Source organism: Myodes glareolus, chromosome 26, assembly GCF_982192425.1.
Source record: "Myodes glareolus chromosome 26, mMyoGla1.1, whole genome shotgun sequence".
NCBI classification, from domain to species: Eukaryota; Metazoa; Chordata; class Mammalia; order Rodentia; family Cricetidae; genus Myodes; species Myodes glareolus.
Window position 1 is genome coordinate 9502209 of NC_142051.1, and position 19008 is coordinate 9521216.

Sequence of the window (19008 nt, forward strand, 5' to 3'; positions counted from 1 at the left end):
ACACAGTGAGAAATGGAACTCACAAATTCCAAGCCTGGACACTAAATACCGCAGATGATCTTTGATGTTGTGTCCTTTCTCTTTGCCTGTGAGAGGGCGTAGGTTTAGAGAACCGCAAAAAGTAATGAGTGCTAGTCCAGGTTCCAAGGGAGCACTGAATCAGCAGGAAATGAACTTGCAAGTCTTGAAGTCGATGCGAAATGGGGATTATCATCATCATCATTATTATCAAAGGTTGGGAGAAAATGACTCCGGTGCTGACCTTAACAACATCAAATTTTGTATCTTGACTTTAAGTTATTCAACAATATTTTCAACAAAAAATTTCAAAAGACATAATGGAACCTGATGTACAAACTCAGTCAACCAATATCTAGTCTCTAGAGGCATCCATTTCAGTTATATGTAAAAGGCAGGAAAAAAATTTCCTCCAAGGTATCTTAATATTGACCTTAACTTGTCAGATCAAGGAAAATAGGTTGTCCCAGCAAAGAATCATTTTTCTATGCAGGCGTAAGAAATAACAGCTACAATACTTAAAACAAGTCTCCAAAATTGATTTCCAGAAAGTATTTTTTAAAGCAAAGTTCTTCAAATACACAGTCAAATCAAATTTCAATGATAGTTTTGATAATCAAATAAAAATTCAACAGTTTAAGCATATCAGTCTTATCTAGAATCATTAAAATACAAAGAAGTGGAAAAATTCACACTGATACCAACACATTTATCGTGCACATATATACAAAAATTAGGATTATTTTTGGATCAATGCTTGCTTTGGTAGTAAATTAGAGAGACTGCATCTTAAAGAATAATTTGTGTGCCTCTGGACAGGCAGAATGTGTGTCAGTACTCTAAGGCAAGAGAACTGTATAGGGTTTTCAAAAAAAACGGATTTAGATGAGGAAGGGGGGTAGAAAGAGAGATAAAAAGAGAGAGAGATGAGAGAGGGGAGAACAAGGAATACATGATAGTTAGTGTATGTTCTCAGTCCTATAACCGAAAGATGACAATCATTTCTCAGGCTGTCGGGAGGATTAGGAAATACCACACAAATCAAGTGAGAAACAAGGCCTTGGCCAACAACAAATTCTAATAAATATTAATTACTATTGCTAATGTTCTGTTTTCTTTACTTATATAATAAAAATATTATTAGGTGATTTATATGATACCTTTGAATTCTTATATTCTGAGTCTATAACTGTCCCTTGAAGTTAAATTGCCAGTTGACAAATGAAAATCCTAATACCCTTACATTTTAAGTGATGATTTATGAAAAAAAATCTATAAAAGTCTGATCTACTGTTGAGAATAGATCACATAATAATGAGGGATTTCCATTATTTAACATTCCAATGTGGGGTGGCTTGATGTATTCATGTTCTCTCATGACTTAAACTCTCATTTTAACATAGACTCTAACAAGATAATTGGAAGCAGACACTTAAATAAAACGATGTAGGTATTTTGGGCATTCTAAAGTACTAAGGAATTATTTCACGTATAAAACTTGAATATGGGTAGAAAGGATATACAAGCAGTCCTTCTGGGCAGTGCAAAATGGAGTATATTCTGGGCTTATAAACCAACAGAAACATTGCCTTTTCAGCTTAAAGCAAGCACTTTGGCTAGCTATGGAAATGGTGAGAAATAATTCCAACATTATATGGCATTCAATCTAAACTGAACAGGAAATGATCCACTTGAATTCTTGATGAAACGGCAAATCATTCCACTAAATATCCTATCAAGACTCAAAATGATTAAAAATCATTAAAAATGCAATTATAATTATGCTTTTGATTGATTTAAACTGAATATATAGTAATAATAATAATAATAAAAGAGTTTTAATGTGTGGACATGGTCAAGGTGAAGTATATGGTAATAAGGAACTATATTCTTATTCCAGAAATCAGCTTACACTAAGAACCTTACCTCCTGCATACATGACAGCCAGCATGATGGATGATATCCATGCAATTTCACTGTAGCTAGCGTTGAATATTGTCTGAATATCTTTGAAGAATACTGTGACAGCTTTGGGGAAGGCATATGAAAATCCAATGGAGATAAAGGATGCGCAAACTACTACCCAACCCCACCCTCCATCTGGAGGAAGGGGGTGTGGAGGAGGAGGAGCACTCTCCGATGGCATTTCTGCACCTCTGCTGGAGACTAGAGCAACCTATTGAAAAAGAAACAACAACGGTTCATGTTATAAGTCTGTGTTTTGTATCTCCTTTGAAAGTTGCTGACATAGAATTTTCATTTTAACTACAATATAATTTTATTAATACATTTGGTATTATTGTGATTGGAAAATTATAAGAAATTCAAAACAGAATGATATATAAAGCCTTGATTATTAAGAGGAAAAATCTGAAAATGATGATGTGGGAAGTCTTTCTGTATATGTGTTGCTTTTATTGGTTAATGAGTAAAGACACTGCCTTTTTCTGTGATAGGGCAGAGTAGAGCTAGGCTGGAAAACTAAACTGAATGCTGGGAGAAAGAAGATGGAGTCATGGAAGCCATGTAGCCGCCACCAGAGACAGAAGTGATGGAACCTTGCTGGTAAGCCATAGCCATGTGGCAATACACAGATTAATGGAGATGGGTTAGTTTAGGATGTAAGAGTTAGCCAATAAGAAACTAGAGCTAATAGGCCAAGCAGTGATTTAATTAATACAGTTTCTGTGTAGTTATTTTGGTTCTGGGCAGCTGGAAATGAACAAGCAGCCTCCCCATACAAACACTTATGTATGGGAAGAAAACATTTGAAAGTGAAGAATCCAGATACAACCTGAAGTGCAAACTAAACAAAAATAAACACTATTTCAAACTTACTTGGTAGTATAGAGGAAATCATCTACTACACTTCAGGAAAGAACACTTTCTTCTGTGCACGCACTGCGTGTGTGCACACACCTCCTTGTAGGTGTGTTGTCAGGGGTTGATATATGGTATTTTCCACAATTTTTCTCCACTTATTTTTTCAAAAAACAGTCTCTCATGGTATTAGGAAGTTTCTGATTTGGGCTACTATTTGAAGCAAAAGCTCCAAGAATTCTTCTTCCTCAGTATTGTAGCTATAGGCATTGTTTTTTTGTTTGTTCATTTGTTTATAATATGGACTCTGTAGGACTCAACTCAGGTGCTCACAATTTTGTGGCAAGCACTTAACAACTGAGCCACCACCAAGCCATAAGAATAATATCTTAATGTAAAATGTTAATGTTGCCTTTCCAAAATTAATGCTGCCAACAGGCTTACAAATATGTCACTCTGCCTTTCTGTCTGTCTCTCTCTTCATTGCCATGAAATTCTAACAGCTTCGTGGGTATATGTTCTTGTTTGTTCAGGGAGTGGAGAAAAGGAACTTTAATGTGTATACACCTAAGAACATTTAAATACTCTCCCACGGAAGGTGAAGATGCACAGTTTAATATGGAAGAAATTACAGACAGTGAAAACCTTGCCTCCACATCCTCTCAGGGTACAGAGATGTTGCATTGCAATGCAGAAGAAAGAGCCACATCCCTGTGTGCAAGAGTATTTATTTGTGCCGTATGTTTTCCAAACTCAGCCCATGGATAAGTTTATTTCCTACTTTTGTAAATGTATACGTAGTTTTCACACTCACTCCCTTGCAAACACACACACACACACACACACACACACACAGAGAGAGAAAGTATATAAGCTACAAAGAATGTTTTCATGCTATTATTCAGTGTGGAATGACAACTCAACTGTCTTCAATTTAACCCAAATTTAACTCAAATCCTTATGCAATGTTCATGACTCTCTTCTCCCTCCCTCCCCTTCCTTCCCTTCTCTTCTCCCATCCCTCCCTCTCCCTCTCCCTTTCCCTCCCCCACCTCTCTCTCTCTCTCTCTCTCTCTCTCTCTCTCTCTCTCTCTCTCTCAAGACCACCTAAGAAGTACCGTCATAGCAGGCTCAGAGCACACAGTCAGTACTGTGTAGTGCAAAGCCCACTGTAAAAAGAGCTCTGCACCCACAGATTTCACACAGCTCTGAGCTTTGAGCACCCCTCTGTGAGCACCAACTTCTTTCTTGTCTCCAACCCTAAGAAAACACCCTTCTATTCTTGATGTCTGTGACTTCACATATGTTTTTTTATTCATTTTAACATTCAATAAAATGAGACCCTTTAATATTTTTTATGGGGTTGCATGTATAGAAATTTAGTCTAATGTCCTCTGATTCCTCACATAGTCTCACAAAGGTGACTGCAACCCACAAGCGTTTGAATGGAATCAATAATAGCGTTTTATCAAGTTTAATTATAAGATAAGGGCCTTCAAGATTTTATTGTAAAGGACATAAAGACCATAAGGTTTCCTGGCTACAGGGTCTGTACTGAGTGTTTATCTAAAGTGAATTTTAATGTCATTGATGACAATGACACGATTGAGCATGGTTTTTCAATGAAGCTTTCTTTACAAAGTAGTCTGATAGCAGCGGTTTAATGATGTCTTCAACAGACATTAGAGAAGAAAATCCAGAAGAGAAAGCACTGTCTAACTGTTATTATTAACAATTGTACATATTTATTTTCTTTATTGTTCTATATGAATATACACCTGATTAATTTAAATGATAATGTAATTCCATGAATCACAGTGACACACTCTAATTTTATAAGTTATTTTATTATTTTTATTAGTTGTCATAGAATTTTTGTAACTACACAAGTTTGAGACAATATAGAAAATACATAAGGAATAAATCATAATCTTAAAATATTCATAAAAGTTCCACTTTTGATTGACACTATGGTTAATAGAAAATTTATATATTATACAGTATTGTTCTTAGCTCTATATTCTATATGTTACTTAGTCATATGTTGATAATTTTTAAAACAATCTCAAATTACAATTACAAAGAACTTAGGAAATGAATGATAAATATGGCTTTAATTCTATTTGAGATACTAAGTGGTAAGAAATCAGTAGAGCAGAATTTTTGAATGGTATTGACAAGGGCCAATTCTTTCAGTCCTTTAATATCCACAAGAAGACAGAGTAGAATAGTAAGTTATTCCAAACTACATAGAGAGAGGAGACAGGGAGGAAGTGGGGGCTCAATCCAAGCACAAAAATGACATGAACTTTAGAGTCAGCAAGATAAACCTTAGCAGGTAAAGGTTTGTGTGTCCAGTTCTGTTAACCTGAGTTCAATCCTAGGGACCGATCTGGTAGAAGCTGAGAACTAAGACCTGTATATTGGCCTCTGACCTTCACAAGTGCAGCACAGCATGCACACGTATGTACATTCATGTGCACATACACACACATACACACAAATTTTATACTTTTGATTGTGAGCTGAGCCTTGTGCTGCTGTGTCTATCTATGTTTCTTGTGCTTTATTCAGCTGTGGCTCTTTGTTTTTTCTCTTTGTTTGTTCTGTCCTGTTCAGCTTTGCCTGAATTTACTTTATTTCTTATTTTTTAAGATGCTTGTTTGTTTTCTAATTAAAAAGACCAAGAAAGGGAGTGGATTTAAGTGAAGGAGGTGGTAAGTAAATTGGGAATATTTGGGGAAAGGGGAATCATAATCAGCATACGGTATAAAAAATATATTTTAAATTTAAAAATATAATTAACTATTTTTAAAAAATTACGATCTTTCAAATTGTGAATCTCTTATTCTACTGACCTAAATGCATAATAATCAAATAATCCTAATTACTATTACAGTAAGCAAAAATGATATAAATAAAGGGATATACCTTAGAAAATTCGGAATCCTTGTCATTGCTAAATAAATTCTTATTATCTCCAGTAAGCATTTATTAATCAATTTAGTTTCCACAGAAATCCTTTAATATTTTATTTTTAAAATGAGACAAATTTCAGAAATATTAAGAAACTTGGCCTGAGGAATATGTGAACAAATGGCTATTATTAATAACTGGTGCTGAAGTAGTATACAAAGGCTATGTACTTGGGAAGTAAAATAAGACAAAGAAAAACCACTAGATATTTTTATTATATTCTGTGTGTCTAAACGTCCTTAAGGATTGAAGCAGTCAAGAGCTCTTAATTTCCAAAACATTAATAGCCTGAAAATTTCTCTCCATAGAAATTGTGTGATTTGACCTTAAGCATCCCCCAGTGTTGTGGTACTAAAAGGGTTATGTACCGGCCTTTGGTGCTGTTGGGAAATAGTTGGACCTTTTAGTGATGGAGCCCAGGAGAAAAAAGTTAGGTTCCTGGGGTGTGCTTTTGTTGAGAACTCTGGGACTGTGAACTTTTCTCTCTTTCGTTGTGGCTCCCATCACGGTTATCTTTCGTATAACACACCACATGCTCCCTAACACGGTGTTTTCACAGGACAGACACAGGGAGTTCAGGAGCATCAAGAGATCAGCCAATGTCACAGATCAGAGAAAGCATAAAGTCTCACCAGGGACCCTATCCAAGGACACAGAGGTGGATGGCTTGCTGCAGGAGCCACTGGCAGGTGCTGCAAAAAGGAGAGGGGATTCTGTGGTGCGCCCAGCATCAGGGAGCTCCTGAGGGGGACTTCTGGGGGCATGCAATTGAAGTTGGTGGCTGAGAAAAGGAGAGGGGATTTCTGGGGTGTGTGGAGCATCAGGGAGCTCCTGAGGGGGATTTCTGGAGGCATGCAACTGAAGTTGGCTTTTCAATCATCTGTATTCCTGCAAGTCAACCCCAAAATCCCAATCGTTCAACTACTTGGACTTTGCTGAGATTGTAACTTTGGTCTGTAGGGGGGTCTCCGTCCAGGAGTGAGCAGTTGTGTGTGTGTGTGTGTGTGTGTGTGTGCGCTTGCGCACACCTGCAATGTCTCCCTGGGGAGAAAAAGTCTCTCACACAACAAATCTACAAAAATGTCAAAGAAATCAACAACGAGATAGGAGGTTGAGACAAATGATGCGTGTAAAGTGGGTATTGGTTTCTAATGAAAAACACTTCTTTTAGGTTACAAGTTAGTAAGTTAGTTAGTAAAATTGCCACTTTTGTCAAGAATTACTTTAAAAAGTTTTATATATTTACAGTATGCTATTGTCTTCTTTAATTGTTTCTTGTTGGGCACAGTATTAATTATCTCTCCTAACTCTTCATTTATTAGGTTTTAATATTATGGTGATCAAGTTACAACATTTGAGTACCAAACAGAGTGTCTTTAGAAATGCAAAATACTTAAAGAAAGCAGAGGGAAGGATGGAATGTAAACGTTGCTTAAATAAGTACAAGACAGCAAATGGCCTTAAAGGTGGTCTTAAGAATCTGAGCTCATGACAACATTTTTAAACTAAATGGTCATTGTTACCAATTTCCTTCTTGCTTGAAAAAAAAAAAACACTGGGGGAAGCTGCTATGTAGCAAACAGCTTTTTCTTGTAGGAGTAAAGACTTGGCCCTGTAATTTTCCAGAGTACAGAATGGAAACGAAACCATCTTTCACTACTAATCCATGAATTCAAATTGCAATCTTTATCACACTTGATATGGTAAACACTTAGAAATAAAATTTCATGATTCATTTCCCCGTCATTTTTAAAGGCATAACTATGCACACCCACCCTCCAGGTAAGGACACCAGACTCATCCCTTCCCCACCAGCTCTGCTTGCTCCCACAACCTGCCTGAGGGCCACGTGTTCCTTTTCTGCTGGCTGGCCCTTTCCCTCCATGCAGAAATGAGAGATTCCTGCCACCAACACATCCACAGCTCCAGCTTCCTTGAGGACCCTATGTCCTGGGCTTGTGTGCTCTCCGCACTCCCAGATTGGGACCTCAGACACTCACAGTCACTTCACTCACTCCCGCTGCTTGAAGAGAAGTTCGAAGCACCTACTGTTTACCACTGAGGATTATCTGTGAATGTTTTCTCAGTCTGCATAGGTCCTCCCCATCTGCCTGGGATGAGCTAGGGCCACTTCTGAGATCTCATTTCAAGACTGAACCCTTAAGCCCATTCCACAAATCTACAACCTGACAAACAGTGTAAATAGAAAACCAAGATCTTAACACTCATTCAACAAAGGGGAAACACGATTTCCATACAAAGGAACACTACCAAAAACCCAATTTAATATCTTTCTATTCCATAACAAAAGCAAGCAACATATTAACCAACACATTCGTCTCTGCAACCAATTGGTGCTCCTGCTTCAACACTACACCACCAATTGTCCATTCTCAAATGACCTTAAACATACAGGTAGCATTATATAGGTTCAAGTCCACCCTGGGCTACATGAAATTGTTCCAGGAAAGTGGAGACAGGAGTGGAATGACTGGGCCGCGAAAGGCACATAAGGTGGGAGAAGACAGGAGCTCAGTGCAGTCTGAGGCAGCAATCTGAAGCAGTCAGTCTAAGAAGCAGTGAGTCTGAGGAGGCCGGCTGAGGACAGGATTGCCCCTTTGGTCTGAGCACTAGTAGAGGTAAGAACGCTAGTGGCTGGCCGCCCTGCTTCTCTGATCCTTCAGGAAAGCCTTATTTGTTGCATCATAAACAAAATATCACCATAAGGACTGGTTTGTATTTATTGGAGTCATTGTCTAGTGAGGTCCCACAGACCTTCTAATGTTAAAAGTCTATTGTGATTGTTCTTGGCTACTCTCTAGAACTTGACGGTAATACCCTGACACTGAAGATATGACATACTTTAGTCACAGATATGGAGAAATGAAGTTGGCATGGACCTGGGAGTTTAAGCCCTACTGTTTTTCACAACACGTAAAGGAGTTATGCATTACTACCAGAGGAGAGAAGCTGCTATCAGTTTTGTCGAGATATGAACCAAAGAGCTACATTAACTATCTGTCCAGAATATAATAATGCCCTCAGGTGTAACAGTGCCCCAGCTAAGAACAGTCAACCACTTTCTGCTTGGATTCCTGGCATGCTCAACACCATAGAACACACATCTACCCATGAGTGGGGCTGAGAACCCAAGGCTTGACAGACCCTAGGCTCTGGGGAGAACCTGCTACTGGCACTGTGCCAACAGTCCACAGAATGCAGTCCTAAGTCCATTTCTGCAGCTCTGATCTCTTGCTTACTAGCAGCTGGAGCTGATCAATAGTCATACACACACACTCCATGACATTTTTCCTTTGAACAATTCTGTAATGTTTTATGTACTTGACCGCCGCCATGTTTTGTCCCTTTTATTTGTAAGTACGACCAAACGAAGCAGAAACAAAACTACAGTTTTACCTGTTGTCAGATGAGCACTTTCACGGATTTCTTTGGGTGGTGTGTATATCTACGCCTAGTCACTTTCTGATGATGAGTAGTAATTGAAGGCAATATAAAGGGAGAGGTAGAGCCGACTCCAGATTATCTAAAGAAAAAGAAGAAACAAGTATTAAATGTATAACTGGATTTCACTTCCTCATTAGTCACTAACTTTAATTTACCCAGTAATTCTGCAATCTTGTATAACTAGGATAATTAAATAAGCATGTGTGTATGCATGAAGAGACATGCTTGTCAATTGTATATATAATTGTCAATTATGTATATATGTCAATTATATATATATATATATATATGAAGAACCAAACATGAAAAGTGGAAGACAAAGAAAATCAGCTTCTTTAAAATTAATAACAAATTATAGGGCCATGAGAAATAGCTCAGTGGATAGAATGCTTTCTGTGCCAGCAGGAGAAACTGAACTCAGCTCCCAGCACCCATGTAAACAGTCCAGCATATGATACTCTCTTATGATTCTTGAAGTTCTAGCAATAGCAATAAGACAACATAAGGAGATCAAGGGGATTCATATTGGAAAGGATGAAGTTGAACTTTCGTTATTTGCTGACGATATGATAGTTTACATAAGTGACCCCAAAAACTCTACCAAAGAACTCCTACAGCTGATAAACACCTTTAGTAACGTGGCAGGATACAAGATCAACTCCAAAAAATCAGTGGCCCTCCTATACACAAAGGATAAAGAAGCAGAGAGGGAAATCAGAGAAGCATCACCTTTCATGATAGCCACAAATAGCATAAAATATCTTGGGGTTACTCTAACCAAGGAAGTGAAAGACCTATTTGACAAAAACTTTAAGTCTTTGAAGAAAGAAATTGAGGAGGATACCAGAAAATGGAAAGATCTCCCATGTTCTTGGATTGGGAGAATCAACATAGTAAAAATGGCGATTCTAGCCCTAGGAAGTGGAGAAAGGAGGATCGCTGGGGTTTGCTGGCTAGCCAATATAGCTGAATGGATGAATTCCATATCCTAGTGAGACACTCTGCATCGAAAACAATGACAATGACTCCAGAAGAATAGCACTGGGGTTGGCCTCTGGTTCTCACCTAAATTCACACACAAATGCACATATACCTGGACATATTCGGACACATGACACAAGAAGTGATTACACGAGTTACTTACATCATGAAAAAAAGTTATTGACATTCATTAGCAACCACTCACATGTGTTTAAACAATTTGCTGCAAAATTGTGCGTATGTGTGTGCATGTGTGTGTATGAGTTTGTATATACAAGATTTACCAAAATACTTGTAAATATATATAAATAATGAACGGGTTTTCATACTGTAACACTTTGGGTAGCAAAGAAAAGTATTCTAAGGATCTGTTTCAGAATTTGAGCTTCCTAACCAGGTCTAAATATCTAATAAAACAAATATCTTCATTTAAGACATTAATCTCAGCATGGTTTTGAATATATATAATTCGGTATACCAGATAATAGTGACCAGAGTAAGCACAAGAAAAAGGGAAAACTAGATTCTTTCAATTAAATGACCAATCACCTGCTTTGACTCTAGGGCTGCCTCTCATAAGGTTTTGAAAGAAGACATCATGACCATTGGGTCAAAGGTGCTTGTGTAATAGGATGAAGGATGCATGGAGACCAACAAAGAAAGAATCTTAAAGTCACTGACTGGATCTAAGAAACTGACAAGGAACGGAGCTAAAGGTTCACTCAGTGGGCATCCAGGGTCTTAGAAGAGTAGTTTATGTCACCTCTGGTCTTATTGGAATGCTTGCAAGTTGCCATAGCTTTCAAAAGCTGGTAAGTCACAAACTCCAGCCTCCCTCATTACCATTCCATGCCAGTGTAGGAAATCTTTATAACTTCCTTTTTCTCTGGCACAGTGAACGTCACTGGAGTTCAGGGCACAGCCTCAGAGGAAAGCCCGAGGCATCCCTGAAAGTTGGTTCTGACCCCAGACTGGAGTTAACTGCACTCATGTCTTACACACACCAGTTTAAAAGCAAGAATAAAAGGGACTCTGAGAAAATCTCATGATGTTACAAATTCTATCTGCTCACCAAAATTTCTATGGAATTTTACGGTGTACAATCTAACCGATCCATATTTTAGAAAAAGAAATCTACATCATAGGTACCTTTCAACAAATGGATTAATAATCAAGAAGCCCCAATTTGGTTGCCTCAATTAATCCAGTTATATATTTTTCTCTACTGATTTTGATCAATCACGGTCTAGTTTATAGACACACACACACACACAAAATATGAATTTATTGTTAATTTTGACCATGCATGATCAAGTTTTACAAAATTGTGTTTAATAAACAATTATTAAGACAACATGAATTTTTTATTTTAATTTTCTAAACTAAAAGTTTTGTGGATTTCTTCACTCCTCTGCACTACAAAACAATGCTAACTGTTATAGCTATCACAGGAGGACATATTTTCTAAAACTATTGCTATGAATGCCATATGCTTATTTTATGAATAAGTAGTGCTTTAATGATTCCATTACTTCTAGACATTCAATTATGTTTCGTAATCTACAGCCTCAGTCAATTCAAGGCTCTCTTGCTCCCCCACTACAGAATATCAGGACATTCCATTACAAACTGTGAAGAACCCTTCCTTTACCTTCCCAAACCTTAATCAGACAGTGTCATATTTAATCTTTAAAAATGAGGTCCTGAAATAATATACTCAGCAAATGAAGGCCCATGTAAGAGCAGGTAGGAGACTATTGGCTCCACTATAAATATGTTTTAGATTGAAGGAGGAACTCCTTGCCACACATACTCAACAATGGCCTATGTATCATCTAAGTAAATCAATATGTCCCATAAAGAGCAATCATGTGATCTTTATGTTCTCCACTTCTTCTTTCTTACACAAAACAATATAACAATGCCAAAGTAATTTATAGATTGTGTTTTAAGCTGAGGTACAGGCTCATCCAATTTAAAAACAGGAATTAAGTAGAACCAAATCTTTTTTCTTCCAACCTATAATTGAATCAAAATTGAAATCTAATTGTGTGTGTGGGAGGGGCTCCTCTACTCTTCCAAGTGGAGCTTCTTTTAAATCCTGTTGACTGATTTACTTTGACATCTAGAGGCCCTCAAAATATCAGATACAGAAAACATATTTTTAGAACCAAACTCTTGCTGTATTTAAAATGACTCCAAGTTCTAATTGATGTTAAGGGTCAAAAAGATTTCTTTGGAACTGGTACTTTAAGGAAAAATAATGTATATTATACTAATGCATAATAAACTGCAGAATTAGAAATGAACCATTCACAGCAGACAATCATCCTTGTTTATGATATGCTGTTAGACTCACATAGAGGGCAATTGCAGTTAGCTAAATGCTCATGTCCCAATCCCCATGAGCCATAAAGGTACCTTGTGCAGGAAAAGCATAAGAAGTTTCTTAAACCTTTGTCAGTATTAATGAGGTGAGGTCTGCTTGTGGTCACACTATCCTTAGACTAGAGAAACAGAGTTTAGAGAGACAGACACAGGGGCAGAAGGATGAAAGCAGAGCAGACACTGAAGAGACCACAGCATAGAACACCAAGCAATGAAAATGACCACCACAGCACCTGTCCACCTTACGGAGATGTGGAGCCAGCTGAGTTTTCCAGACCTCTTTGGGCAGTGCTCTCCTGGATGCTAGCCTTCATCAGTGTTAACATTGGGTTGGCATTGTTTTCAGTACAAGGTTTATACCAATGTTTGAAAACCTTGGTGGGGAATTCCCATGCTGGCATGGTAAATTGTTTCTAAATGCCAAAAACAGAGTGATTGCACTGTAACATTGTCTCTTATATGGATAATTACATAATCATGCAAAGATATTTGAAAACGCTTCTTAAGGACAGTGATCATAGAAACCCAAATTGCTTCATTCGTTGAGAAAAGCACTAATTTAATAATATTTTTTAAAAAAGTAATACAGCAGATCTGTTAGAATTGATGCGACAAATGATAAAAGTTCATCATAAACAGTAAACAAGGTTCTATCTTATTTTACTAAGTTTATTGCTATTTTCAACGTCTTAGTATTTTGCCTGCTTGTATATGTGTCATTGTATACATGAGGTGTTACTGGAGGCCAGAGAAAATTGAGGATCACCTGGAACTGCAGTTACAGACAGCCATGAGCCACCATGTAGATGTGGAAAACAAACCCAGGTCACATACAAGAGCAAGCACTCTTAACCGCTCAGTCTCACTCTGGGCAGCTTCTGTGTGTTTTAGTCTGTACTGCACTGGTGTTCCATTATGGTGCTCTGGCTGCGTGAATAATACCGCAGTAACAGGGTGAGAATGAAAGTTGCAGGCCATCCTGCCTCCTTGCCTTATCTTTGGGTCCTCTTTCTAAGGGAGTCTCCAAGAGGGAGCCTTGGTCAGCTCAAGCATGTAACTATTGGATCTGACAGAACTCAATTACTTTCCACCACCACCTTGAAACCGCATGGCTAACATGGTGAAGAAGATACCAATGGCCCCAGCCTGCACACACAGAATGCTGTGCACAGACGTCTGTCCTTTGGATGCACTCAAATTCCATAGATGATTGCTTGGAAATAAATATTTCTCCTCCAAATTCACTCCCTTCTCCTGAAAGAAAACTTCTTAACGACTCCTCAGAAGGAACAGTTCACATTGCCTCACCACCTGAATGGAAGTAGTCGTCTAAATCTGCCTTGGCAGGTAGGAAATCTTTCTCCTGTTAGACACCACTTTACAGATTAAGTTTATTTGTACGACCTAACATGGTGGCTCATGCCTGTAATCCCACACTCAGGAGGCTAACAAAGTTGAATCTCAAGTTTGAGCCAGTTTGGGTGTAAAAGCTTATCTCAAAGCCAAACAAAAATATGTCTTTTTTCCTATTAATTTATCTGTTGTAGGTCCATTAAAGAAAGTTTCTGGAGGAGCCCGGTGTTGTGGGAGCTTGTCCCATTTGGCCAATGACATTTGGAGGTGACTTGTCATGGGCTTGGCTTTCTCTGATACGTGACTGGATTAAGAACTGAGTTTGGGGGCGGAGGGGTGATGTCACACACTCTCTGGCTTCCAGATATGCTGCTCAGGAATATTTTCCACCCTTCCATGGTGGATGAAGAGGCAACTGTGTTGTTTCCCACTGTATTCGTGAATGTGTGCATTCTCCATTTCATCCCTTAATAAATAAGTTTTCTTCCCAAACATCTGTGGATTTCTCGCAATACACTCAGGCTAAAGGAAGATTTTCCTTTAACCATACATTGTGCATGTGCTTATATACACACACAAATTATTCAGAGCAACATATAAAAAGCTATTAACTGCAAATAGTTTTGGGAAGTAGCTCTATATAACTTGTGGGGCTTTAAAAATGTTTATAAAGATCATATAATGGATACATATTATTTTTCTATTATAAGCTTTATGACATTAAAATTGCTAAAACACAAGACTGTAATGTGTGCATATAAATCTGTTTACTTATAAGATGGTTGGATTCAAGGGTTGGTAGTTTTATTTGTATTAAAAAGAGCCAAAACTGGTGGCACAGGCCTGTGACTCTGGCTGTTCAGGAACACAAGGCAGAAGCATCCCGCAATTCAACACCTGCCCAGTCTCGAGAGTGAGTTCAAGTCCAGCAGAGTCTACTTGATAAGGTTCTGTTTCAAATTCAAAGGGAGAGGTGGGACATTCATAATTTATTTTATTTCCTAAAGCTTCTATTGTTCTTTTTCTAACACCATTTTCATCATACTGGGGCGATAACAGATCTTGATTTTAGGAGTCATTAGAAATAAAAATCTTGCCCATAACCCTACCACAACATCCACACCACACAGACTGTTACAAGTGCTGGGTCCACAAAGAGTTTTATCTTCTTCTATGCATACTGAATTTCTGATGAGACAGACCCAGGGTTGTGTATAAAATGCTCAGAACTTCTCAAAGTAAGGACAGGAAGTCATGTATACACTGTCCCCTCGTGTCTAATGAAAGACTCAAAACAACCTATAAGAAAACTTGAACATTGCTTGAGAGATTTAGAATTGCCATTTTGCAATCAATCTACAAGAGCTTCCTGGATATCCTTCTTTGTTTCCTTTTGGGTGATAAACGCCATAAACAACGGCCATGTGTGGAGGAAGGGATGTGTTTCATCTTAAAGCTTACAGACCATCAAAACTTACAGACCATCATGAAGGAAGTCAGGGCATGACTCAAGTCAGGAACTAATGCAGAGGTCACAGAGGAACCCTGCTCTCCTTGGCTTGCTCAGTCTGATTTCTTATACAACCCATGACCACCTGCCCAGGGGTGGCACTGCTCATAGTTGCCTGAGTCTTCCCATAGCAACCATTAATGAAGAAAACACCCCACAGATTGCGTACAGGCCATTTCTATAGAGGCATTTTCTAAATTGATGTTTCTTCTCTGTGTCAAGCTGACAAAACAAACAAACAGAAACCCAAACCAAACCAAACCAAACAACCATACAACAAAAAACTAACAAGCACAGTAGTCCTTAGGTTCTTTCTCAATTTCAAAAAGGATTAAATTAATACTGGCTTTAAGAAAGGAATCCTTAAAAATCCCTGGATATTTCTAGCAAAATTACAAGGTCAGAGAGTACTACTTTTCTGACTCTTCCATTAAAATGTCCACTTGTCAAACATCAAACAAGGAAAAAACCTGTATTATTATTGTCTAGTCTCAATAATTGTAATCAGAGATAAACCAGAACCTACGTAAAGTTTCTGGGAGGAACAGTACCTTTCGTGCAGGATTAAAGTATCACAACCAAGTGTGTCGGCCTGGCCAGGGACATGGGACCCCACACAGTCCTCCTTGTCACCAAGATGAGCCACTTCGTTCTACTGCCTCCTCCAGCCACCTGACAGTGGGACTCTCCTGTGAGCCATCATTCCTTTCAGAATTCTGGGCACCTTGGGTTCCATTTATGACACATATCTCTGTCACTTAGTGCTTTGTCAGGTAAAGTCACAGGATTCTACAGTTTCTGCTTCTTGGAGTATGATGTTACTATTGTGAAGGAAAGAGTGTCTAATGCTACCAGGGGACATTGGCTGGAAGTGATACTGTCATCTTGATAGGATCTTGTACATTCCATAGACAACAGCTGTGAAAAGTATACAATAACATGGTATTTATATATAAAGTGTTCTTAAAAATGAAGATATAAACCAGTGTCAGCAAAATCCAAAGTAGTACTGAAAAAGACCATAGTAATGCTGTTACATACAGTGCTCAAGTGAGGAGCACAAGAATATTTTATTTCCTCAAAGGAACTGGGTGTAGTAGTACCATTATATACCATAACACAAAACACTGTAAGTTAATATTACAGTTGCTCCCTTGCTCTTTTTTTTATTTTATTGAGCTATACATTTTTCTCTGTTCCCCTCCCTAGACTTCCCCTCTCCTTCAACCCTCTCCCATGGTCCCCATGCTCCCAATTTACTCAGGAGATCTTTTCTTTTTCTTTTTCTACGTTCCATGTAGATTAGATCCATGTATGTCTCTCTTAGGATCCTCATTGTTGTCTAGGTCCTCTTGGATTGTGGTTTGTAGGCTGGTTTTCTTTGCTTTATGTTTAAAAGTCACCTATGAGTGAGTACATGTAATAATAGTCTTTCTGGGTCTAGGTTACCTCACTCAAGATAATGTTTTCTAGCTCCATCCATTTTCCTGAAAAATTCAAGATGTCATTTTTTTTTTCTGCTGTGTAGTACTTCGTTGTGTAAAATGAAGTATCACATTTTCCTTATTCATTATTTGGCTGAGGCGCATTTAGGCTGTTTCCAGGTTATGACTATGACAAACAAAGCTGCTATGAACATAGTTGAGCACATGCCCTTGTGCCACAGTTGAGCATCCATTAGATATATACCCAAAAGTGGTATTGCTAGGTCTTGAGGTAGGTTGTTTCCTGATTTTCTGAGAAATCGCCATACTGATATCCAAAGGGGCTGTACCAGATTGTACACTAGCAATGCAGAAATGTTCCCTTTACCCCACAACCTCCCCAACATAAGCTGTTTCCGTGTTTTAGATCTTGGCCATTCTTACAAGTGTAAAATGTAATCTCAGAGTTGTTTTGATTTGCATTTCTCTGATGAGTAAGGATGTTGAGCATTTCCTTAAGTGTCTTTCAGTCATTTTAGATTCCTCTGTTGAGAGTACTCTGTTTAGGTCTGTACTCCATTTTTTATTGGATTATTTTGTTCTTTTGATGACAAATTTCTTGAGTACTTTGTATATTTTGGAGATCAGTACTCTGTCTGATGTGGGGTTAGTGAAGATCTTTTCCCATTCTGTAGGCTGTCGTTTTGGATTGTTGTCTGTGTCCTTTGCTTTACAGAAGCTTCTCAGTTTCTGGAAGTCCCATTTATTGTTTCTCTCAGTGTCTGTGCTACTGGAGTTATATTTAGGAAGTGGTCTCCTATGCCAATGCATTCAAATGTACTTCCCACTTTCTCTTCCTATGAGGTTCTGTGATGGGAAAAACCTCGTTAGCCAATTATCTTTAAGAGGTGGAGCCCAGGTAAAGCATGGTTTTCTGGGACCCAAGGGAAAACCTTTGTGCCACCAGGTGCTCTTGCTCTGCGGCATTCCCGTGAGACATTGCTGAGCTTGGATTTCTCATTTTCTGTTTCATGAGTTTTCATTTTATAATAAATGAAAATAGAATTGTTGTATCCTTTAGTTAGCCTGGTTATTTCAACACTTCACTATGACACGCTTTAATGTCAGGCTTTATGTTGAGGTCTTTGATCCATATGGACTCGAGTTTTGTGCATGGTGATAGATATGGGTCTATTTTTATTCTTCAACACATTGATATCCACTTATGCCAGCACCATTTGTTAAATATGCTTTCTTTTTTCCATTTTATAATTTTTGTTTCTTTGTAAAAAAAAAAAATCGCATGTTCGAAGGTTTTTGGATTAGTATTAGGGTCTTCGATACAGTTCTATTGGTCCTCCTGTCTGTTTCTATGCCAATATCAGACTGTTTTCAGTACTGTAGTTCTGTAGTAGAGTTTCAAGGCAGGGATTGTGATGTCTCCAGAAGTTTTTTTTTAATTGTACAGAATTGTTTCAGCTATCCTGGGTTTTTTGCTTTTCTATATGAAGTTGAGTACCGTTCTTCTGAGGTCTGTGAAGAATTTTTCTGGGATTTTGATGGGCACTGCATTGAACCTGTAGATTGCTTTTGGGAAGATTGCTATTTTTACTGTGTTAATTCTGCCTACCCAAGAGCATGGGAGATCTTTCCATTTTCTGGTGTCTTCTTCAATTTCTTTCTTCAAAGATTTAATATTCTTGTCATACAAGTCTTTCATTTGTTTGGTTAGAGTTACTCCGAGATATTTTGTGCTATTTGTGGCTATCGTGAAGGGTGATGTTTCTCTGATTTCTTTCTCAGCCCACTTATTATCTGTGTTGGTTTTTTAAAAAAATCTACCTTGAAAATATTTTAATTACTCAAATAGGATCATAAAGTGAAAAACGGAAATACATTAAACTTGTATCTGAAAAATATCTATGTCTTGACTTTTATTACTTTTCTGATTTATTTATACCTAAGTGAATTAATATTCTTAAACTATTATAAAGATTATAAGTATAACCCTATAGAAGGCAACCACACGAACATACTGTTGTAAACAACATTCTCTGATTGGCACCTGACTGT

The 19008-nt window shown here is 37.9% G+C and overlaps 1 protein-coding gene across 5 annotated transcripts in view; it reads right to left on the reverse strand.

Moving 5' to 3' along the window:
- Slc16a7 (solute carrier family 16 member 7) overlaps nt 1-19008 on the reverse strand; it is a 159883-nt gene that overhangs the window by 62827 nt on the left and 78048 nt on the right. For 4 of the 5 annotated variants that reach the window (XM_085683295.2, XM_085683296.2, XM_048418816.3 and 1 more), the window contains 2 exons: nt 9232-9358; nt 1945-2194 (listed from right to left, as the gene is read on the reverse strand). In XM_085683295.2, the coding sequence (XP_085539421.1) occupies nt 1945-2164 (220 nt within the window). In that variant the 5' untranslated portion in view covers nt 2165-2194; nt 9232-9358. Of the gene's footprint in view, nt 1-1944; nt 2195-9231; nt 9359-16062; nt 16189-19008 lie in introns of those variants that run through there. The other variant, XM_048418818.3, reaches the window with a different exon arrangement.